Below are 25,854 nucleotides of genomic sequence, written 5' to 3'. Positions count from 1 at the left end.
TATTTTCAACCCATTCAGCTGCTTCACAACCCCAGGGATGTCTATCACTATGTCCTGCGTACGGGAAGTTGTATGAGACTCAAACGGCGGTATGTTTGTACGATCCTCCTGCGTGAAAGATTGCTCAAATGCTAAATTTAAAATTTCAGCTTCCATTTTGCTGTCTTCTGTTGCCAGGCCATGCTGATCAGTGAGTGACTGGATGGAAGCCTTCGACCCGCTTACCGATTTTACATAAGACCAGAATTTCCTTGGGTTTTCAGCAAGATCTTTTGCTAAGGTATGACAGTGGTAGTGGTTGAATGCTTTGCGCATCGCTCTTTTTACAGCAGCATGAATTTTTAATAACTTTTGCCTGTCCTCATTCTCCCGATCTTTCTTCTACTGTGAGTGCAACTGCCTTTGCTTCCTGAGCATTCTTTGAATTGCACTGTTAAACCGTGGTGGGTCTTTTCCGTCTGTAACCCACTTTTTTGGCACATACTTGTCCAATGGGTGATTTACAATGTGTTTAAAATTTGCCCATAATTCTTCCACGTCCATTGTACCGGAAGTAAATGAAGTCAATTCATTTACTAAGTGGGATGCTAATAACTGCTTATCTGCTCTTTCTAGTAAGAGTACTCTCCTAGCCTTCTTGACTGACTTTTTAACTTTCGTAACCATAGTCATGATGGCAACATCCTGATCACTAATCCCTGCCTCAACACTGACACTGTTGATGAGGTCTGGTCTGTTCATGGCTACCAGATCTAAAATATTTCCGTTACGCGTTGGCTGTCGATTTAGCTGCTCAAGACAGTTTTCGGATAATGTGTTCAAAAGTAATTCACACGACGGCTTGTCTGTACCACCTGTAATGAATCCATAGATATCCCAGTGTATACTAGGTAGGTTGAAGTTGCCTCCGACTAATATAGCATGATCCGGGTTCTTCTGCGATACAGAATGTAGACTACCTCTGAATGATTCTAGAACTGTCATGGTAGAACCTGGCGGCTGGTAATAACAACCCACAATTAACTTTATTTCCCCTAGCCCTATTAAATGTGTCCAGATAACTTCACAATCACACTCTACTTCAACCTCAGTAGACACAATATTTTTGTCAACTGCAATGCAGACACCATCTCCTACGGTGTCTAATCTGTCTTTCTGATACACGTTCCAAGCCTCACTAAATATTTCAGAACTTCCTATCTCAGGGTTCAGCCAGGTCTCAGTCCCGAGAATAATTTGCGTACCACATGCTTCCTGGAGGGCAGTAAATTCAGGAACTTTATTCTGAACACTCTGAAAATTTACTGCTAATATCTTGATAGCTAAAGTGTCTTTATACTGAGCGTGTCCTCATTTCCCTGCCTACACGTTGACTGGTGAGTGTTCATCAGGACACCTTGCACTACTGCCTAGCCTAAAAAAAACCCATGTGCACGCCACAAGTACTCTGCTACCCGAGTAGCCGCTTCCTTTGTGTAGTGCCCCCCTGACCTATCTAGGGGCGTCCTGCAATTCCCCACCCAATAGGACAAGTCTAGAAATCTGCAGCCAAGACCATCACAGAGTCGATGAAGCCTCTGGTTGAGACCCTCCACTCGGCTCCAAACCAAAGGACCCCGATCCACTCTGGGAACAATGCTGCAAATAGAGAGCTCTGCTTGCACTCTGCGTGCAAGGCCAGTGGTCTTCACCAAATCTGCCAGCCACCTGAATGAACTGAGGATCGCCTCAGTACCCAAGTGACAGGCATCATTGGTGCCGGCATGAGCAACTACTTGCAGACGACTGCACCCCATACGCTCGATAGCTGCAGGCAAGGCCGCCTCCACATCTTGGATGAGGCCCCCCGGCAGACAAACCAAGTGCACATTGGATTTCTTTCCAGCCCTGTACACTATTTCCCTAAGGGGCTCCATCATGTGCCTAATGTTGGAGCTCCCAATAACCGGCAAGCCTTTGCCCCCATGCGCCTGCTCGGGCCCTGCTGAAGGAGTGGCCACAACAAAGCATCTGGAGTGGATGACATTCTTACAGAATTATTTAGATTCTTGGGAGAACTAACTGTGGTAATTCTGCTTATTCAACAACACAGATTTTATTGAAAACCAATTACGTGCAAATAATCACAGAATGTAACAGATCCTGACTCTTCTTGAACTAAAGAGAAACAAAGATTTTTTGAGGACACCTTATAGCCATTAAAGTACTCTGAAGATTTACTGAACAACACAAATCTTAGTGCTTAAATGCACTATAAGTATATCCAACTGGGAAGCACTGAAATATGAAGCACATTCTGTGCATGCACTCACCATCAGTTAACTCACAGAATCAACATGCAGTTGATCAAAGAATGAAGACAACACTACATTAAGGAAACAGACATGTCCATGACTAAGCTAGATATTAACAGCAGGAAAAAATAAAGTTCAAATGATTCAAATGGCTCTAAGCACTATGGGACTTAACATCTGAGGTCATCAGTCCGCTAGTCTTAGAACTACTTAAACATAACAAACCTAAGGACATCACACACATCCATGCCCGAGTCAGGATTCGAACCTGCGACCATAGTAGCAGCATGGTTCTGGACTGAAACGCCCACAACCACTTGGCCACAGCGGCTGGCAACAATGTTCAACCCAATGTCCAGAAAACAGCTAATTTTCACAAGGTCTTCATAAATAAGTCCGCTTGAGAGGATATAGTACACATCAGCAAGCTGAGACAAGCTGGGCCAAGGTGGTCTGTGACAGTCCTTAAATCTGTTGCTTTTGTTAAACCATGTGGCCTGGCACTGGAGGATGTATCACTCCATGTTACACCCAAAATGATCTTGCTGGACATGTGCATATGCTTATTAGTTGATCCATGTTGACAATGACATAATATAGGAGAAATATCCTCTGAATTCAGTAAGAATGATTTTAATCCCATTACCAAAGAAGGCCTGTGCCAACAGGTGCAAATATTACCAAAATGTCTGTTTAATAGGACACGGTTGCAAAATATCTACAAAAGAGTGCAGAAACTGATAGATACTGATGTGGGGGAAGATCACTTTGGTTTCCAGAGAAATGTAGGAACACTTGATTCAATACTAGCCCTACAATTTATTTTTGGAGTTAGGTTGAAGAAAAACAAACCCATGTTTATAGAATTTTTAGATTTAAAACTTTAGACATTATATATGTTGTCTATTCTTTCAGACGTATCTAAAAGAACAGTGACCATGTGCAGTCCTATATGAATGTGAGTCTCATAAAGGGCAGAAAAAGTGTGCTAATGGGCACAGAATTAAATTAATGGGGAAGCGGAAAATTTGTGCCAGACTGGGATTTCAAGCTGGATTTACTGCTTCTCATTAACGGTTGCCTTCACTGCTTCACCCATCCAGACACTGTCCATAAGCAACAAGAATTTGCAACTGATGCTCACACTACTGATGAATTGTCCTTGCCCATTAAGTCTATATACTTGCAGCATTCGCTGACTTCCAGATGAGTTCGAGCGTCTGTGTGCATTTGCACAGAAGGGATTTCATATTCATATAAGGCTGAAGGATTAAGCAAATGGTATTTATTATTTTGGGCACATCTGAAAGAACCAGCACCATATCTGTATCTATATATGTATAAATTGCACTTGATGGCTCCAATAATCCCTTCTGTGCAGGTGCACATGTACACTCAAACTTGTACAGGAATCAGTGAATGCTGTGAGTATACAGGCTTAATGGGTGGGGACACAATGCCAATAGTGTGAAGATAAGATGGAAATCTGCGTCAGTCAGGGACTGTGTCTGGATGGCAAAAGTGGTTAAGTGAACCATCCATTAGAAGCAGTGACTCCAGGTTTGAGTCTCAGTCCGGCACAAATTTTCAACTTTCCCCACTAATTTATTTCAATGTCCACTGGCACGACTGCACCCCATACACTCGATAGCCTTCAATTCATGTTTGACATTGTTGATAAGAATTTGGAATACATTCTTTGAAATTCTGAAGCTATGAGGGATAAAATACAAGGTGTTATGCAAAATACCCAAGAATTTCATTGTCTCAGTCAAACCAGCAGCAGGACCCCTTCTTCACACTAAAGGGGGGGGGGGGGGGGGAATCATTATGTACTGGTTGTTGTAGATGCCTTCATCAGGTTTCTTTGATTCCTAGTAGGGGAGTTGGCACCCTTCTTTCACCATATATCACTTAACTAATATATTTTCTCTCTTTGGGCCTCCTAAGGCTCTGATTACTGACAATGCTTCTGCCTTTATCTGCAGAGAATTTAAACTTTCTATTTTAGCCAGGCTATTAAGCACATTACCAACACCCCGTACTATCCCCAGCCTTCCTTTTCAGAAAGAGTGAATAGGAATTTAAAGACTGTTCTGATTATCTATCATGCTAAAGCCTAGACTAAGTGGGATACCTCCCTCCCTTGGATTAGCTTGGCATTTAATCCTGCTCAGCGTGAGGCCTCTGAGGTCATTCTGGCCATTCTCATGTTTGCTTATCCACTTAATTCTCCTCTCCCCAACTTATGGAATATCAATAACCTATTGCCTGAGCATGTCACTCTAGATGTCATTAAGCAAAATTAGAATACAGCTAGGAGGAACATCCAGGTAGCTCACCATCATCAGGAGAGGCATTATAACCAAGGAAGGCAACCCTTGCAGGGCAGTATGGGGGATAAAGTGTTTGTATGCAATTTTAATGTTTGTGGGGGGCAGTCTAGCAGAATCACAAAAAAACTTGCTCCTCTACTTACAGGACCAGGGTGTTGAGGCTGGTCAAGATAATTGGGCCATGATCTGGCTACAGGCAAAACCTTTAAAGTTCATGTTAGTCAGATGAAACAGGCTAGTTAGTTTCCCTCTCTCTGTCCCCATAAGAAGAAGGGGGTGGAGGAGTGTTTTCTACTTGAGTGGGGGGAGGTTATGCTGTGCTGGTTCAAGTTGAATCTTTGGCTCATTTATTTGTCTGATTTACTGGCATCTCAATAGGTGGTGTAATTGTAGCGTAGTGTCTCTAGACTTATTGTTGCTGTGGCGACATGGAAAACAAGCCCTGTGTGTCTGCCAGGAGTTAGTAAGAGCTGAGTCCTGGAGTCCATGCTGCCTGGCGACAGCTGGCTCTTTAGAAAACCAGTCCTGAGTGCTGAGGGTGCCAGTGTGTGGCTTGAAGGAATAGTCACCATTATTGGTGTTGGAAGTCGTCTCTGACTCTATTAGATTTCCATAATTGCACATTTAGCCATCCGTTCATTGACTGAAATTTTAAGTGTTTGGATTGGACAGCACTTCTTGTGTGACAGTCAGTATTATTTACCTATTTGATCACTCACTTCCTGCCTTGTGTGGTTGTCTGAGTTTTGCTGCAGTTTAATCTGATGGAACAGTTCACCACTATACAAAACATTCCACCATTAGATGTCTCAAGGTACACATTTTGGCTACTGTGCCACAAAGTTGCATCACCTTGCTGCATGCGGTTGTGAGTTGTAGTGGTGCATGTCAAGATGTTTTTCAGTACTTCTGCAAATTGTGAAATGGATAACATGAAGGAGCAATGGATTTGCATCAAATTCTGTTTCAAGTTGAATAAAACTGCAGCTGCAACCCAATGCATGCTGATAGAGGCATTTTGTGTGAGTGCACTGAGTCAAACAAGAACATTTGATTGGTTCAAGTGCTTTAACAAAGGCTAAGAATTTGTGGAAGATGACAAACATTCTGATTGACTGTCAACATGCACAACACCAGAAATGATAATGAAAGCGCATGACGTGATTCACAATGACTGAAGGCAGGCAATTCATGATGTCTGTAACAGACTTCAGCTGTCATACGGTACGTATCAGAGAATTCTAGCTGATGAATTGAACATAAGATGAAATGCAGTGAAAACCACAGGATTGAAACATGCACTGAGCTGCAACAAAGAGTTTGAGTGTCCAAAATTCTTATTGAGGGTCATAACACGTGATGAAGCTTGGGTCTACAGTTATGATCCCAAAACAAAGCAGCAACCACAAAAATGAAAAATGCCATCTTCTCCAAAGCCAAAGTAAGCTCAACAAGTTTGCAGCAATGTGAAGTCATTGCTAATAATTTTTGTTGACATTCAAGGAATAGTGCATAAGGAGTTTGTTCCACCTGATCAGACTGTCCATATGCAGTCTTACTGTGAAGTTTTGAGGCAACTGAGGTAAAATGATCAATGCAAATGGCCACAGTTGTGGAAAAAGAAAGACAGGATGGCACACCATGACAACGCACCCGTGTATGCCTCACCTGTTGTGAAGGAATTCCTGGGCAGAAATAACATGGCAAAGGTCCCCCACCTTCCATATTAACCAGACATAGCCCCATGCAACTTCTGCCTGTTCTTGAAGATGAAAATTGCGTTGAGAGGATGACATTTGACTCTGCTGAAGACATCCAAGTGGAATCCCAACGGTTCCTGAACACCCTTCGTTCTGTGGACTTCCAGGAGTGCTTCCAAAAATGGGAATAATGCTGGGTTCATTGAATACATGCTCGAGGTGACAACTCTGAATGTGATGGAGGACATTAGGATGTAAGTATAGTTTTCTGAGTTTTACACTGAAGTTCTGTGTAATTTGGGTAGCATCTCGCACATAGAACAAAAAGATATCTACAACTTCTACAGAAACTACACTGCAATTGTAAAATAGAAGGATATGAAAGGAAAGCATTAACTGGGAAGAAAGTGAAAGAAGTTTGCAGCTTACCATCCCATTTCTTCAGTCTGTGGTTTAGAGCAATCAATAAAGGTAACCAAAAAGATATTCTGAAAAGGGAATAAAATTCAGGGAGAAGAAATAAAAACTTTGATGTTTACTGATGAATTTGTAATTCTTTCAGTGATAAGAAAGTAATCTGAAGATCAGCAAAAAAGAGCTTGTATCATTGATGTCCTTCCACAGATATGAGACTTGACTATACATAGAGAGGGCAGCACACAGGAAGACCAGCCTCCAAGGAGGTGACTTATAATTATGGTCAGACATTGTAGACAGTGCACACAATACGAACTGTTTCATGCATCCACCATAAATCGCTCCAATACTTCCAAGTGGACATTCATCTGCCAAACTAGACAGTATACAAGTGATCATAGTTATAGTTCACTGGATTCAGGCCTAGATCAGAGTTCAAGCTAGATCAGTGCAAGTGAACATTGAACTTTTCCACGCACCAGCTTCATACTAAAGTTAAGCAGTGTAATATTTCTTTCAATAAATTATTGTAAATTGTTGCTAATCAGTGTTGCTATATATTTCTGTATAGCTTTGGCATAACCTGTTTGGCTCTATAATGGGATTATATAGTTGCTGCATGCTAGAAAGCCACCTTGTAACAGATACTACTTTTGGTGGTAAGGAGTTCTCTTCCTGCTACCTATTTATTTTGGATACCAAACGTATTTGGTGAATACAACATAAAAATGATGAACATCGACAAATATAAAACAAAAATAATAAAATGTTGTCAAATTATACCAGGTGATGTTGATGAAACAAGATTTGGAAATGAGACAGTAAAAGTAGTATATTATTTTTGCTATTTGGTCAACAAAATAAGTTATGATAGCCAAAGAAAAAAGGGGACAGAAAGTGCAGATTGGCTATAGCACATAAAGCGTTTCTGGAAAACAGGAATGTGTTAATGTCTAATATAAGTTTCAATTAGGAAGCATTTTCTTAAATTATTTTTCAGGAATGTAGTATTGTATGAAAGTGAAACATGGATGATAAACAGTTCAGACAAAAATGGAATAGAAGATTTTGAAATGTGGTGCTACAGAAGAATGCTAAAGATAGATGGGTAAATCACTAAACTAATGAGGAATTACTTAACTAAACGGCCATCCTGATTTAGGATTTCCGTGATTTCCCTAAATCGCTCCAGGCAAATGCCGGGATGGTTCCTTTGAAAGGGCACAGCCGACTTCCTTCCCATCCTTCCCTAATCCGATGAGACCAATGACCTCGCTGTCTGCTCTCCTCTTACAAACAACCCAACCCAGTACTTAACTGAATTGAATCAGGGGAAAAAAATGTATGGCACAGCTTGACTAAAAGGAGTGTTTATTTGGTAGGACACATCATAAGGCATGAATGAATCATCAGTTTGGTAATGAAGGGAACTGTGTGTGTGTGTGTGTGTGTGTGTGTGTGTGTGTGTGTGTGTGTGTGTGTGTGTGTGTGTGAAAGAGAGAGAGAGAGAGAGAGAGAGAGAGAGAGAGAGAGTGAGAGTGAGAGTGAGAGAGAGAGGGGGCGGGGGGATAAAAATTTTAAAAGGAGACCAAGGGTTGAACACAGTAAGCAGGTTCAAATGGAAGTACGTTGCAGTTGTCATTTGGAGATCAAGAGGCTTGCACAGGATAAAGCAGCACAGAGAGCAGTATCAAACCGATCTTCAGACTGAGCACCACAACAGCAAGAACACTTACTTGATATTGTTGAGATATTTGTGAAATAATTTGAATTTATAATGATCAAATCACAGTGTCTACAATGTATTTTCAGATAAATAATTGTCATTTTGTATGATACTTCTTATTAGGCTTGATAGGCAAATTTAATTTTTTGATGAACATATTATTGTTTGGAAAATTTTCGTTCTTCACAACTAATTTCTGAGTATTTTTTATGTTATATTTTTTGGCTCAAATTAAATAATCTTTTACTTTATTACTGAATAAGTTTGTATTGTCTATGCATTTTATTGTCTGTGGGAGTTTGTTATACATAACGCATCCAGTATTTATAGTATCTTTCTTAGTTAATTTTAACAGTCTTAATGCAAGATAGTAGTTACTCCTCTTTTGTGTATTATAAGTTTGTATGTCTTCCTTTACTAAAACTGTGCTGCTATTCTTTAAGTATGTAGTTGTTTCAGGGGCACATAATGAGGGTATAATCAGTAGTTTTAGTTCTCTTAATTTGTATTTGTAATAGTGTTCTGGGGTTAATATTCAATTTAATGCATCCAATAGCCTCTCTGCTTGTACATAGAACATTTTCCCATTTTATTATGTGTGTATGATAAGTGTTGATAGATAAAGCTGTTTTACATTGTTAACAATGTAACATCTCATAAACATTTATCGTCCCAGACCCTTTATTAATCTGAAATATGGTAGTATTTATTTTGAGGCAGATTTTATTGATATGATTCTCTCCATTTGTAGCACCCAGGAACTTATAGTTGTATATGTATTTCGGAAATTATTGTCCAAACTTAAGACAGATAAAAATTGGCTGCTTATATGTTCATACAAAGCACAAGTGTTGTTGATTTTCTTTAGTATATCCATCATTTAGATAAACTCTCAATGCTAATTCTTCTATTTATTTTGTACTTTCTATGAATGAGATGTCATATGCATACATATTTTCATTGTCATCTACAGCTGAGGGCAGATCAGTCATATACAGGATGAAGAGCAATAGTTTTAGTTCTGGTCTTGAAGGGCATCATACTTTAACAGCTGGAATTTTGAATGTACATTTATGTCAGTACCATCCATTTTATGCTTTATTTTCACATTGTATTTTTCTCAACTGATTTTATGCTGCCACTTGTCCTATATCTTGTATGATAGGAACTAAGGTTTTGCTTTGATTTTTTATGGTCAGTTCAAGCAAATTCCTCTGAAACATCAAAAAATAAACCAGGGGTGAACACAGAGGCGGTTCAGAAAGGTGTGAACTTGGCTACTGAACAACTGGACTACAATCAATTGATTAACCATCAACTCTAAAAAGACATTTTCCATGAACTATCACACCACAGAAGATGCAAACCCCTCTCAACCACTTGTAACAGTAAATAATCAAGCAATGGTTACTAATGCTGTATTCACAATACTGTGTGTGTGTGTGTGTGTGTGTGTGTGTGTGTGTGTGTGTGTGTGTGTGTGTACATGAAATTAGATAAACATACTGAAAACATATATGTCAGAATAAGTAGTGGCTGCTATGCACCGAGTGCACTTAAATCATGTTCTTGTCAGAAAATAGTAACAGGTGCATCCTGCACATACATACCACCTAAAATATGGTGTGATATTCTGGGGAAATTCTACAACTGTCCTGAACACTTCAAGAATCCAGAAGAAAGTTACAGAAATCTTTAATTGAAGCAAACATGGAGACTCCCCAAACCTCTCTTCAGGAAGCTGGGGATCCTAACACTGTCTTGTCTATACACTCTTAAGACAATAAAATTTTTAAAAAACCACACACTATCAACTGAACCCAGAATCAAGGAATATGTGTAATACACAAACACAACATCAGATAAACTCAAATCTGCAAGTGTTATGGGCAAACACTCAATTTTGTCAAAATGGAGCATTCTACATAGGCCTACAGCTGTCCCCCACATGTATGAGGTCTGTTGAAGATAACATTAAAGCCTTAAAGTGCAATTTGCTGTGTCACTGTTTTTACTCTCTAAAAGAATAGCCAGAAAAGTAATTTTTCTGGTTAAGTTTAAGTGCCAAATATGAACTATTCACTGAAGCTAATGTCACAACCCTTAGCCTCATATTGAAGCTAGCAGTCCCACATGTTCCTAGATTGGTCCTGCACCTACATCACAATGGTGACACATTTGATACTGAGACACTCACTTTTGAGCTTAAAGATCCTCCCACATTGTGCTGTCTCCATACCTGTTTGGTGAGCAACAGAAAGTTTACACCATAAACATTCCAACTGGCATACATTTTGTGCCCATGTGGATACTGAGTCTGTCCGTCACTGCCATTAACACATGTGTGATAGCCATGTGATTATTGTTCTTGACCTTGTCATCAATATTTCCCATGAAAGATAATGAATCCTGCCCATTTCCTTGGTAAAAAATCAGTGTTACACTGGTGGTTACCCAGGGTCAAAGTGGCTGATTTGAGCAGTGACTCCTAATTTTACTGTGTGCTCCTTTCTTTAGTTTCATAAAATTTAGCAAGTGACTTTCTACAATGACTGTTAATTTGTGAGACTAGTTCATGTTTCCTTCATGAATCAGTTTAGTGTTTAAATAAAAGTGCAATTTTTTCTAACCACATATAGAACAGTTCTTTATACAGCACTCATCATGCCACACTCCACTGCATTGTCTTCAGTTTAGTAAATTAGGTAGGAAAACATTCCCACAATGGCGACCTGATGATAAAATTAGGTGACTTAATTTTCAAATCTGGCAAGTCATTAGACACACATTCCCATTCCCGTAAATGTGCACACCCCACCAGCAACTTTGTTAATGTGCTATGGGCCCTACTGTACTTCACACCACTTCCCCTCACACATATTTCATGCGTTCGCCCCTGTGCAACCTAACAATCATGGCTTCTACCACCATCCCATCTGATGCCCCACCACACATGGTCACCTCTCCATTGTCTCATGGCATCATCGCTGACCTGACTGCGGGCCATGCAGAGCTGGAACACTGCAACATCAAGCTGTGCGCACAAGTATTGGTGACACAACAGCTGGGGGCACAAATCCCACTGCCAGACTCCATGCTGATGCCCACACTGGCCTCTGCACCTGCTGCTGCCACTGCTGCCATCCCCACCATTACTGAACCATCAGTATCCAATTCCGTGCCTGCCACCATGACTCTGTCCACTTGTGCCACACCCCACTTTGCACCCTTCAATCTCCAAGACCTGCACCTGTAGTTTTTCTCCGTAGGTGCCATCTTTATATCATGCAGCATTACCCAGGATGCCAACAAGTTTGCTATGGCGATCAGCCAACTTGAGCTGACATATGCAGTAGAGGTCTGCGATGTCATCTCGTTATTCCCAGCCACCGATTGCTATGAGACACCCCGATGCCACCTTGTGATGAAACTCACATCACTAGAGGTGCAGCATGTCCAGGTCCTCCATTCACTTGAGCAGTGTGGGGTGTGGCAACTCTCATAATTCCTGCACCACCTCCAAAGCCTGGTGGAGACAAACATGGTGTCCGATGGTTTCCTATACATCTGGCTGGCTCATGTTCCGGCCCTCATACAAACCGCTGTGGCATCGTACACTGACTTCTCCCTCACCAACACCACCAGCCTCATCAACAGAGTGCATGACATGCTGACCTCCCTGGCCTGCCACTGCTGCCACCGTGTGCCAACCCCCATACCCAGTTGGTGCAGTTTGCTGACTTTCTCACCATTCTTCCTGCCATGAACTCACCCTAGCCACATGGCACAATACTAATGATGTCACTGGTCATTCCCCTGCCTTCCAGCCTGCTGCACATAACCCAGCAGCTGGGAGTATACAACATGCTCACCCACTGCAGCATCGATATGGCAATGCTACATACAACTGTGGCCCACCTTGATTCCATCTGCTGCCCTGTGTGCAGCACCTGCTGTCAGTGCAACAACAGCTACCCCTGTCATAGCTCTAGCCACCTTGCTGACACCCCTCGCAACATGGTCAGCCTCTGCTAGTACCACAGGCACTTCGGCCCAGACCCTGCTCTTGGCAACCAAATGCAAAAAGCCTCTGGGATTAGGTGCGGCTGGGTTCTCCTCCGTCTCTCAGCATTTGTTCATCCATGATGCTTGCTCTGCCATACCGTTCCTGAGTGACATCAGCTCTAAGTTTTCTATCTTTCCATGGCATGCTGTACAGGACACTAATGCTGCCTCACCATCTTCTTAACAGCAGCAAATCACTCTACCATCACCACCTATGTCGTACTTCATTGTATCTTCAGCCTTGATCTGCACCAAGACTTCCCCTTGACCTTCACCATCACTGACGTCACTTAGCCCATTATCAGAGCAGACCTCCTCAGGCACCAACACCTGCTTTCTGAAGTTGCTGGCTGGCACCTCATTGACAGCAGTACTGGGACATCAACGAAATGCACAGTTTGTTTCACTATTTTCTTTGATGTGAAGCAGGTGGCATATTCTGGCCCATACACTGCCTCCTGGCCCAATTTCCTGTGCTCACATACCTGTCGAGCACACCTCAGGAGGTCTGCCATTCAACTGTCCACTACATCATCAACACCACTGCCAGACCATCCATCTTCTGCCAGCCATGGCCCCTGTTACCACACAAACTCAAGACTGCCAAGGCTGAGTTTGATGAGCTGCTTGCAGCGAGCATGCTGCATCCTTAGAAGAGCCTGTGGGCATTTGCCCTTCACCTTGCAAAGAAGAAGGATGGCTCCTGGCATCCATGTGATTACCAGAGGTAAACGCCTACACCATCCCTGACTAGTTCCTGGCGCCACTCCTACGCAGCTACAACAACACACTGGCTGGGGCCATGATTCTCAGCACAATCCACTGCACCAAGTCTTTTACCCAGATTGTGATCACACCCAAAGACATCCAGAAGACCACCATCACCATGCCATTTGGGCTCTATGAGAGTGCCTTCATGACCTTTCAGCCTCCATAATACTGCCCAAACGGGGCTGCATTTCTTCAACAGCATTTTGTGAGGCTTGTTATGATGTTTTGCCTACTTGGACGACTCACTCATTTCTTCCACGACAGCCAAGGAACACACCAAGTAGGTCCACAATATTTTTGAACGCCTCCAGGATGCTGGAATTGTAATCAACATAGTAAAGTGCATTCATGGTGCCAGTGAGGTGGTATTTCTGGGCCACGTCATCTCCGCCACAGGTTCACATCCCCTGCCCAACTAGGTGTAAGCTATCCTCAAATTCCCATGTCCAGGGACACTTAAGGGACTTTGCAGCTTCGTTGGCATGTTAAACTTCTTCTGCCACCATCTAAGGAATGCTGCTGCTATGCAGGAGCCACTCATCACTAACATCCATGGTGCCAAAACGTAGGGCAAGTTAGTGTCATGGTCACCACAAATGGAAGACTGCTTCTCTGCCACCGAGTCTGACTTTGTGGACACTATCCTGCTCAACCACCCCCACACCACCACCCTGCTTGTAGTCATGGTTGATGCTAGCCAGACAGCCATCGGTGCTGTCCTGCAGCAACATGCTGGTGACCCCTGGCCTGACAGATGCTCACTCTCTTCTCCAGCAATCTCTCTGCCACTCTGTGACATTGGAACACATACAACAGAGAGCTCCTCACCATCTACGAGACAGTCAAATGCTTCCAGGCCTCATTGGAGGCCCATCACTTCATGGCCTTCCACAACCGTAAGCCTATCATTTTTGCCATAGCAAAAGACTTTAACCAGTGCTCCCCACATCAATTCTGGCAGTAGCACCATCTAGGAGAATGACCTGCCTCAACTTGGGTGCTGCTTCTGGCCTCTGCCTTTAATGTACATCAGTTTCCAGCTCTAACAGCAATATCTGGGGCAAAATATTCTCTGTCTCACTGTGCCCATTCCTGCTCACTCCATTCCGTAAGGCTGCATGCAACTGGTTGCACAACCCAGTGCATCGTGCAGTGCACATGTCTTCCACTCTGGTGATGCAGTGTTTCATGTGGCCAGGTGTTCAGAGGGACTACAGTACCTGGGACCATGCCAGCCTTGGCTGCCAGTGCACCAAGTTTGGCTGATATTACCAGCTCCCATTGCCGTCATCCCAGATGTCAGGCGTCACTTTGCCCATACTCATGTAGACATCATCAGCACTCCACAATCCTCTGACAGCTGTCGCCACCTCTTCGGCATGGTGGACAGAGTCACCCACTGGCTTGAGGCAATGCTGATAGCCAAAGTCACCACCACCATGGTAGCTGCTGCTTTCAACTCCACATGGATTGCACGTTTTGGCTGCACCTGCATCTGACATCGAGCTACCACTCTGGTATAAATGGCCTGGTGGAACGGCTCTACCATACCTTGAAGGGTACCCTCGCTTGCCACAATGGCAACTAGTCTGCTACCCTGCTGCTAGTACTTTTAAGCTTCTGTGTTGTTCACAAGACCAACCTTGAGATGTCAGCCTCTAACCATGTTTATGACCAGCCACTAGCTGTGCTGGGTAACTTCCTAGAGCCTGCTGACCTGTCTGTGGATGACATCCTGCTTGAATTCATCACTGGCTTGCAGGACCGTATAACCTACCTGCAGCCACCCTCCCCAGAACCATGGTGAATGCAGGACATTCATTCATGATGAATTTACTTCAAACATGAAATTATGCTGTGCATCAATGCTCACCAGCCGCCACTTCACCCTCACTAATATGGGCCCCACTGGGTCCTCAAGTGGGACTCCAACATGTTTTAATTGCATCTCCATGGCACACCTACCAGTGTTTTGATTGATAGGCTGAAGCCCACCACCCCGATGGCAACACCACCACCAACACTGCTACTGCTGACGTAAAACTGAGAACGTTCACCACCAAAGCCCTTGGGTCATGCGCCTACCCCACCACAGCTGGGGACACTGTGCAAAACCAACCTTGCTAACCCAGCACTGCCTCCAACCAACTGGTCATTGCCAGCGTGCCCAACACCTTGGGTGTTCACATGCCTACCCCTCCATCACACCTGCTGCCTTCACACGACGCAATGATTCTACATCTGTCACTGCCAGCAGGTGAATGCACCTCTGACTCAACATCACCACCTCTGCCTCCCCCCGTAGCAGTGTTATTTCATGCACTTGCAGTGCTGAACCCCAGACCTGCCAACACCCATCCTAAGACTGGAGGCACCAGTAGTGCATGCCTACAGTACCATGGCCATTTTCAGCTGTCAGATACAGCCACCCAGCTGTCAGCCCCACCAAGCAATGCTGCTGTGAGCCTGCTTCCATTGCCCTGCATTGGTAACTGTGCCCAGCACGTACTCACAGCTGTGTGCTCAGCACTGGAGACAGCCCCATGCCGAACAGGCCTGGCTTACCCCATCCCCCATGTCCTGCCAACTTACTCATGCCCATGTTTGCCACCAGCATTGTGTCAGTGCTCCATGCAGTGGGCTGGGACTACTGACAGCCGGCCACTCTGCCCACCTTATACACAGTGCTCCAACATCTGGTGCTTGTATTTGTAACACAATCAGCACCCATGGTGGCGACACCACCACCCATGGCCTCACCACTGGAAGATGCCACTTCACAGGTACCAGCTTTTACCACCACCTCACTCATCATCCGAGCTCTGCTCTCACATGGGGGGAACGATGTGCTGGTCCTTAACCACATATTGACCCTAGCCATCCCACATGTTCCTCGGTCACTACAGCTGCCTGCTAAGGCAGTGAGTTTTTTCTTCACATGCCGACTTCCATGACAAGCTGTCAATTCTGTAGCACAAATGGTTACCTGGATACTATGGTCGCTGGCTATCAGTTCAAGGAAGTTAGACTGGATGCTGGTAAGTCTTCCATCAGCCTAGATTTTCTCTTTCCAGATCTTCTTCTTGTGGTGTCAGCATCAGTTCAGTCCTGCACCCCTGTCACAGTGGACATGTCATGTGGTGACATGCTTAATATTGAGACATGCATCGTTGAGTTTCCCCTGAAAACTCCCACCACAAACATTCCATTCAGCATGCATTTTCTTCCCATTTGGGTACCATCTGAGTCTGCCCATTACTGCCATTAATGCACGTGTTATAGTTGCATGACTTTCGTTCTTGATCTTGCCACTGATATTCCCTGCAAGAGATAATTAATCCTGCACCTCGCATCAGTAGAAATTCAGTGTGGTTAGTGTATACCTTGGGTTGAGGGAGCAACTTTTTGCAGTAACTTATGCCATGCGCTCCTGTACTTACACCATAAAATTTAGCAAGTGAATTTCTCCAAGGATAATTAATTTGTGAGACTAATTAATGTTCCCTTTGTGTAGCAATTCAGTGTTTAAATAAAAGTGTCACTTTTTCTGACTGCATCCAGAACTATCCTTCATACAGCACCTGTCATGACACACACTCAACTACATTGTATTCAGTTCAGTAAATTAGGTAGAATAACATTTCCATACTAATGTAATCAGTCTGTTGCAATGTATTATAATATCATAATCTTCCCATAATATATGTTAACAGTGTTAACAATTTTTTCTGCCTTCTGTAACACACTGTGTACCATCAGGTTGCATGGATTAAATATATAAATAGCAAAATAAAGAAATAAATAGCTTTCTAGCTCAGCTAGTCCCTCTATTACATGAATTAAAAATTTTTATGTACATAAATTCAATATTCTTTTTTTGTAAAAATTTTCTCTATCTTATATTAGACTGAGGCAGTGATAATCATCCTAAAAATTCCAGGATTTTTTTTGTTTTCACCTTTATTCAGGGTGGGGCAAATAAAAGTGGCCCAGGGAACAGAGTTCCAGGGTACAGCGAAACACAGTGGAGAAAGGAAATAACAGCACTAACCTGACTATAGCAGGTGTTGAAAGTGACCACCATTCATTTTTTGACACTTTTAGCCCTGGTCAGCATTGCTGAAGGCAGAGTGGAGGTGGACTGCTGGAAATGCTGCAGTCTCATCCAAAATGTTCTGCTGCAGTTCTTGAGCCTATGAGGACGGTCACAATATATCTTAGACTTGAGGGCTCCCCACACAAAGTAACCACACAATGACAGATCAGGTGAACTGGGTCGCCAGCTAGGGTCATGACCAGACTGATCCCTGTTAACAACTCTGTCAGGCAAGAAGATTGTGTAAATGTGCTCCAAGGTTCGGCCTGCTGTATGAGCAGTTGCTCCATCCTGTTGGAAATAACTGTAGGTCTTTTCTCCTCCATTAATGCTGCCACAAATGGTTTCAAAATGTTGGCAATGTAACACGCCAAAGTCAGTGTCTCATGAAAGACATGGGAACCAATAATGCGGCATGCAGGCACTGCACACCAAACTGCAATCTCCTGATCGTGCAATGGTGTTTCGTGGAAGTTATGTGGATTCTCCACTGCCCAGAACCTATGATTCTGTGAGTTGACATAACCACTCAGGTAAAACCAGGCTTCATAAGATGTTAACAACAGATCCATGTCCAAGCCATTCCTTGTTATCTCAGTGAGCAGTCACTCACAAAATTAGAGGCACTGAGGAGCATCTTTTGGTTTTAATGCATGAACAACAGACACTTGGCAGGGATGCACATGCAAGTCCCCAGTGGAGTATTTGTCTACATGATCAATGTGATGTTCCAGTCTCTTGTGACAGGCATTGGGTTGATTTGGTAGGACTATGAAGCATTTCCTGGTGAACTGCAGTCACATTTTCTGCTGTGTGGACACATTTCGGAATGTTTTTTGACTTGTTCAAAACAGATCCTGTCTGACAACATTTTCAGAACAAACATTGCATGGCACTCTTTGCTGGCTCTTTGACACCATTAAACTTCTCAGCAAACAACTGACCACACCGTTTCCATGACTTTGCTGACACATAACTTTCCACAATGAACATCCACTGCTCCACTGTGAATACCATCATCCCCTTCACACTGCTCCACTCACAATGATACAGCTCACACTATGCTGTGAACCAGTGTGGATCACGTGGTGGATGTACACATGGTGTGCATGTCATGGGGTGTGGTTATATGCATATATTCATGTCCAATTGTATCCACTTGTCTGGGCCCTTTTATTTAATTTTCAGAACAGTCTTTGGTGTCACTAGCCAATATGAATAATGCTACACTAGCCTTGTGGATATACTATCTATGTTCTCATTGTTTTGTAATTTAAGAGACATAACAAAGCCTCATACAGCTCAGTGCATAGTGTTCCATTGCTGACATACAGGACACGGGAGACCGAGAACACCCCTAACCCACCCATGGGCAGGTGCAGATTGCACCAAATTGATTCCTTGTTATGCACATACATGAGCCATTCACCCAACCCAATCCATGGTCTCTCAGTCAAAGCAAACGGCCACTTAGACTACAGCCCAGCCCCCTGACTGTACCTGCACGAGGGTTCTTTCCATCCCTGCATGCTTATGCTCATAGGTGCACCAGCTGGAACAGCCTGCCTTAGTGGCTAGTTGACAGACAACAAATCCATCCAAAAGTACAGGGTTTGAACCCCAGTGGGTCTGAAGATTTTTCTATCACTTATTGCTTCAGTTACTTCTTACTACAGTTTGTTAATATGTAAATGCCAAGTTGTGCTGTGGTTCTGAGTCCATGTTAAACTGTAGTTCCCTCTATACTTGGCTGAATAGAAGAAAAATGAGAGGATACCACTTCCAATAGGATCATGCCTAATAAAACACTGTTTTGTTCAAACCAAATTGCAGGTCAATGACAGTTTATAATTATGGTGGTGATAGTGGCTATGATGAATAATGTCTCAGATATGCAGTACATAAAATCAAAACTTCATGCAGTGAATTAGTTGAGTGCATGAAGTAGTGAGGTGCCCAGTATCATCTTACGATTTAAATTTTTTTGTTAGATTTCTTGCTTTTTGTTTTGATAGTGTAGTTTTAAATGTACTGTTTAAATTGAATGTTGTAGAGCAAGAGTCAAGTGAACATAGTTCTTAGTTCATCACTTACTATCTTGGAGAAAAGTTGTTACACTACTTTTTGTATCGAAAGGAAAATTCTCTTGAAAAAATTGTAAAATCTTATGGAGGTAGAATGGATACCCAGTCTTACTTCTGAGATATCTAACAGCAGAGAAAAAAACCATACGTAACTTTGGTAATTGTCAGATCCTTCCTAAGTGAGTAAAGAGAAATAGGTTGTGAAAGGCTGGAAAGGAGGATACGTTACTTAGATCCGAGCTTAAGAAGAATCCTTCATGTTATTTTTGTGCATCATCAGTAGCTTTTTTCTGAAACAAGTAATTGAGTCGGCTACCTCTGTTGGGTTTTAAAAATTTGCATTATTTTTGGTCTGGGTAAAAACAGTTTGGTCACACTATTTAATTCTTTGGTATATTAATACTCATCTGTTGACAATCACTAGCAACTATTGCATATGATAAACTTAATTTGTTTCAGTTCGAGGACCAGTTCTACCTAACAAACTTGGAATAACATTGACCCATGAGCACTTTTCTCTAACATTTCAAAAGTTTTATGTGGAGCCACCACAACAGTTGCAAAATTATTTGCATGGTGGAATTACTCTTGAAAATGCTGGCGTTATTAGACAATATCCGTAAGTAATAATTTTATTAGACCTAGCTGAGATGTTGAAAGTATTGTCACATTCATCACTAAATTTCACTACTAAGGAGAATACATTGTGCATGATTATGTCAGAACACAGAATATTGAGGTTATATGTTTTTGGAATCACAAATGCAGTAGTGAGAGACGTAAAGCAAATGATGATTAAAATAAAATAAATGAACTAGACTGACTGATAAAAATTTACTTAATAGTTGTTAAAGTTTTTTGTTCCTCCATAGTACTATCTGGTATATCTGGAAACAAGCCGCCTGCTGTGTTTTTTAATGTGATAGTCTCTCTGCTCTCATCCAGATGTAATTACCCCTTCACATATAGGTTGTATAACCTGTTTTTGCTAAACAGTTGCCTGATGTCTTACAATGACAAATAATTTAGAAATATAATTTTAAAATTAATTTAAACAACGGTTTGAACTTTTCTGTGTGGCAAGATGACAAGACACTATACTCTATTCAGGACAGTGGCTGTTCATTTGGCCATCCAGATGTTTGTTTTCTGTAGTATCCCTAAATTACTTAAGGAGAATGCTGAGATTGTTCCTTTGAAAAGGATGCAGCTGATTCCCTTCTCCTCCTTTCCCAAACTGAGCTCAGTCTGGGAAAGATGTTACATGGTAATGGGTAATGATATTACATTATAGAGATGAATGTTTGCTGCCTGTGAGTTATACTCAGTGCAATTTACTTGGGCACTCTGTCCCTTGTGCTGAATCAGTAGCAGAGACTTGCTTTGTATGTAATCATTTTGGGCACATGACTAGACAGTGTAGAGAGTTGAGGTGGCTCATGATTAGACAGAAGAAGTAGGCTGATAGGATAATCTGTGAGTATCTGTTCTATCTATATTAGTTATGTTGTTTCTCCTTGTTTGTCTGAGCCATGAAAATGAGTGAGGTTGAGGCAGAGGTAAAGTCAGAGACACAAGGTGTCACCAATGAGGAGGCCTTGCCGTTGTTAGTGAATCAGGTATCTCAGTTGAGAGCAGATAATTTGGTTGTAAAAAATGTGTTACCAGAGAAGGATCATGAAGTAGAATTGTTGAGGTCTCAGGTTCTAGGTGTGGATTCAGCTATTGCTGACCTTGTTTCTCCCTTCTCCTGCAGGTCATGCAATGATTTGATAGCATTTGTGGAAGATGTCAAGTCATTGGGTAACTTATGGGGTTGGTAAGATAAACAGTTATTGCAAATTGCAATGTTGCATTTTACAGGGGAAGCAAAGTTGTTCATAAGGTCCATAGAAGCATTACATAATGCAGACACTTTTGATCAAATGAGGCAGGGGACTGAACAATGGCACAGGAAGCAGAATAGTGTACAGTTTTTTCAGCAGCAGTTGAGTATTGTGTGCAGAGTGTATAATGAAGCAGTGGAGGACTTTGCAGATAGGATTAGGAAGTTGAATGTTCACATGAGTGATTTGTTACAGAATGATGAAGTGGACAAAGTGGTGCTGCAGGAGGCTGAGCAATGAGCATTCAGTGCTTTCCTGAGAGTTTGACACCAGAGATGTCTAGCAGGGTGCATACAGGGGCACACAGAAATAGCTATGCTGGGGCTAGGACAGCACTGGAATATGAGGCAATCGATAGATTGACAGGGATGAGGGATTGAAGTCACGTATTTGCATCACATGTGAAATTTTTTAATTGAGGACAGACAGGACATAAACTGGACATATGCAGAGGCAGTGCTACTAGCCACAAAGGAGTGATAGAGTTGGGCAATAATTTAATGAGAATGGTAGTAGAGGAGGTGTAGGTTGCTGTCAAGGATGTAGGGCTGATAACAGAGGTGGTCCCACGGGGAGGAAGGGTCTGTTAAATTTAGGAGGAAACCCCAGCACTGCAGTCAGGAGTTACCAGTAAAAATAAATTGAGTAAGAATGACTGAAGAAGAAGAGCATATCATTATGGGTGTGTGGTTATCATGTAGGATCGGTTGGACATAACACACATCAAGTATTGAATACACATTTATTAATTACTGATACTAACAAACATGCCAGTACACAAAAGTTAAGTGCTGAAAGTGCAACTGCAACAAAGCAGTCCAAAGAATCAAAGTCACAAAGATAGGGTGATCTGCACCAGAGATGCCCCGCCCCTCCCCCTCCCCCCCCTCAATGTGGATCAAGGCGGAGAGAAGCTTCATTACACAAATTTGTAATCTTGGTGCCAGTGTGGCAGTTGTAGGCAGCAGCCAGCATGGGAAGTGTTGGCGGTGCAGGTGTCCCGTGGTTCCAACAGCTATACAGGTGGAGACGCGTCAGCCGAAGGCAGGTCGGCAGCGTCAGGAGGCAGATCGGTGAGTGACCACGCTAGTTTCAGTCGATTAACGGACACTGCCTGTGGCCATCCATGTAGGTGAATGACAAACATGTTCCTACTGCGACGTAGCACATGGTGAGGGCCAGAATAAGGCAGGTGGAGGGCAGCTCACACAGTGTCGACCCAAAGCATTACAAAGTCGAATGCAGCGAGGTCCTTTTAGATGAACACAGGTGGGGTGGTGTGGAGGCAGGGAATGGGGGTGTGGAGGTATGTGACATGCACACAAACCTGCTCGACCAGGGAAGGAAGATCCTCGGTTGTGGCTGATGGTGAATCCTTGACGAACTCAGCAGAAAGAAGGAGGGGTTTCCTGTAGAATCTCAGTGAATGAGGCATTCAAATCTTATTTATGGCCAAGTGAATACCCAGCAGGACCTACAGGAGGGCCTCTGACCATAGGCCACCTTTGCACATTAGCACGGCCTCGAGTGTGCAGTGCCACTGCTCGACCAGGCAGTTTGCCTGCGGGTGGTAAGACATGGTGTGAAATTTGGCTATGCTGCAGTGTTCGCAGAGTCGCACAAAGAGGGTGGACTCAAACTGGTGTCCCTGGTTGGTCATGAGAGACAGGGGACAGCTGAAGCGAGCAATTCATGTCAAGATGAAAGAATGGGCAACTGTGTCGGCTGTGACGTCAATTAGTGGGACCACTTTGACCCAGCAGGTCACACAGTTGGTGATCGATAAGATGATCTGTAACCTTCGGAAGGGGGGAGGGGGTCAACGATGTCGATATGGACATGCCGAAAATGCCCCTTTGGAATGTCAAACTTGCCCAATGGAGGTTGAGTGTGCCTGTTGACCTTGCTGCACTGGCACAGGATGCACGCATGGCTCCAAGTGCAAAAATCGTGCTTCACGCCAGGCCAGATGAAGCGCTCCATAAGAAGCCACATAGTGGCTTCTGTCCCAGGGTGGGCTAAGCCGTACAGGGCAGTAAAGACCCTATGATGAAGGGCGGTAGGGACCAGGGGGCGGAGTGTGCCTGTAGAGCTGTCACAAAGGACAGGGATTGTCGACCCAGGAAGTATATCGGGCTAGACAGAGAGTGATGATTCATTGTCTGATATTATTTGCTGTATATCATCATCATCGGCTTGTAGTTGGTTGAGATCCTCCAGATTCAGTGGTGTGGTTAGCACGCAGATGCAGGAAAGGTAGTCTGCGACAATGTTCTCCACTCCGCAGATACAGCACGCATCAGAAGAGTGCTGACAGATGTAGTCCATATGGTGGAAAAACCTTGGCAGAAGGTCCTTAGACGGATTAGCGTCTATGAGTGGCTTGTGATCTGTATAGATTGTGAAATGTCACCCCTCAAGGTCACTACAGAAATGTTTAATCACCTTGTAAACAGCGAGAAGCTCACAGTTGAAAGCTGACAAAGTGGGTTAACTCTGGCTCTTGGAAAAGAAGCGGAGGGGTTGGATGGAGTCAGTGGTGTGCTGTTGTAAAACAGCGCCCACAGCTGAGTCACTGGCATCAGTCATGATCAAGACACAGACCTCAGTGCAGTGTTTTAGCCTTCATGCGTCAAGAAGTTTTTGTCAAGAATGCTAAACTGTACTGTTTTAACAGGGTTGACTACAATCGCCTAAGTCTAAGTTCTAAGGTATCCATGAAGTAATATAGACTATTGCCATTTATATTGCAATCTGATACTTCCAATCAGTATATTATTATAAACTGCATTTTTAACAGTTACAGCAATAAGTATAATCTCACATTTGATGACAAGGAAACACATGCTGCTGTTCTCACAGAAATGCAAATGTTTAATGAATTTGGGGGAGGGACCATTGTAGAGAATACATCACATGGTCTTAACAGAAACATACCTCTCATGATTGAAGTTTCACAGAAAACTGGCATCCATGTTGTAGCAGGCACTGGTGAGTAAAAATATAGATGTAGAAGATAGTAATTTCATGGTACTAAAATAAAATGCCTCTTTAACTCTGCAATTAGGAAAACAACATTCAGTTTAATACTGTTCCATCTTGTGTTGCACAATACATTTGTGAAAACTTCTGAGTGGCAGTTCCAACACATGTGAATTAAAAAGTAAAATAAAACTACTGTTGGCATGGAACTAATGAAAACATTGAAATTTTTAACAATTTGTTTCAATTTTTATTAATTATGTATGCGACTTAACATAATGTTTTAATTTGACTCACACACCAAAATGTGTTGCAATGGTGTACATTGGGAGTAGGAAAAACACCCTACTTATCAAGTGCTGAGATTGTGATCACTATCCAGGCATCCTGATTTAGGTTTTATATGATTTCACTGTTTCATACTGTGTAGACACTGCTGTTGCTTTAAAATTTTATGTAAAATATATTTTAGTGTTCTTTGAAACTTAATTTTTTATTTATTGCAAAATGTGTAGGATGTTGCTCATAAGCAGTTAAGTCCTTACAGTACCTAAAATATTATTTTTTTATGCTGATAGGAAATTCAAGTGCAATGTTAATAACCTAAGGAGTAAAGGGAACAACTCACCAAATATTATAGGAAATGTATCATTCAGAATCACATATACCAGACCATACAAATCCTCAAGCCTGCCACCCTCTTCCCTTTCTTTTCTCCCCTCTTCTACTCCGCCCAGTCAAATCCTCATCCTAGTCAACCTTCATTATGTGCCTTTAGATGACTCACTATCTCTACTATTTGGTGAGTATAGAGATTTGTCTGGTTTATTTTATGTTGCTCTTAAGTGATTAATCCTTACAGTTCCTAAAATAGTACTTTATTTATGTATATATTGTTTTGAATAAAAATAAATTAGTAATTTAAGCACTGTAAGGTCATAATTGCTTATAAACAATTTAGAATAAATAGAAACAAATTTGTATAAATTTATAAAATTTATAAATACTACCGTATAATTACAAAGCCCTACTTACTAATTTTCTCAAAATTTTAAAACAGTGCCACTATATAGGATGTTAAAAAAATAGTCCATATTTTGAGAGATGGTAGTATGGACCAAAACAAGCTAGCACTATCCATTGAATGTGGGCTCTAAAATGCATACCTTAAGAGCTATGAGCACTTGTTCATCCTTGCTTCTGTGTAACACATCACTTCTATTGGACGCTCTTTGCTTTAACAAACGACCACCAGAACACAGTAAATGACTGAGCAAAACTATGAGAACAGACTATTTTGTTACTGTGAAACAGCAGAGCTTCTGATGTAATCTGTTAGCTTTTACATATGACCTCCATTTTCGAGACCATAGCAGAACGTAATGTCTACCATTTCCAATGTGGAATAACATGCGGCCATTATACTGGTTAGTGCAAAGATAAAACAGCAATGTAAAATCATTTTTAAAACTTATAAAAGCGTAAATTGGTTCCACT

General features: G+C 42.4%; 1 protein-coding gene across 1 annotated transcript in view; it reads left to right on the top strand.

Annotated features, from left to right (window-relative positions):
* Positions 1–25,854, top strand: part of LOC124554997 (phosphotriesterase-related protein) — a 214,007-nt gene that overhangs the window by 94,309 nt on the left and 93,844 nt on the right. The window contains exons 2-3 of the mRNA XM_047128737.1: positions 19,949–20,108; positions 24,176–24,366. Of these exons, the coding sequence (XP_046984693.1) occupies positions 19,949–20,108; positions 24,176–24,366 (351 nt within the window). The remainder of the gene's footprint in view (positions 1–19,948; positions 20,109–24,175; positions 24,367–25,854) is intronic.

Source organism: Schistocerca americana, chromosome X (genome assembly GCF_021461395.2).
Source record: "Schistocerca americana isolate TAMUIC-IGC-003095 chromosome X, iqSchAmer2.1, whole genome shotgun sequence".
In the NCBI taxonomy this organism is placed as follows: Eukaryota; Metazoa; Arthropoda; class Insecta; order Orthoptera; family Acrididae; genus Schistocerca; species Schistocerca americana.
This window is presented reverse-complemented; position numbering and strand designations above follow the sequence as displayed.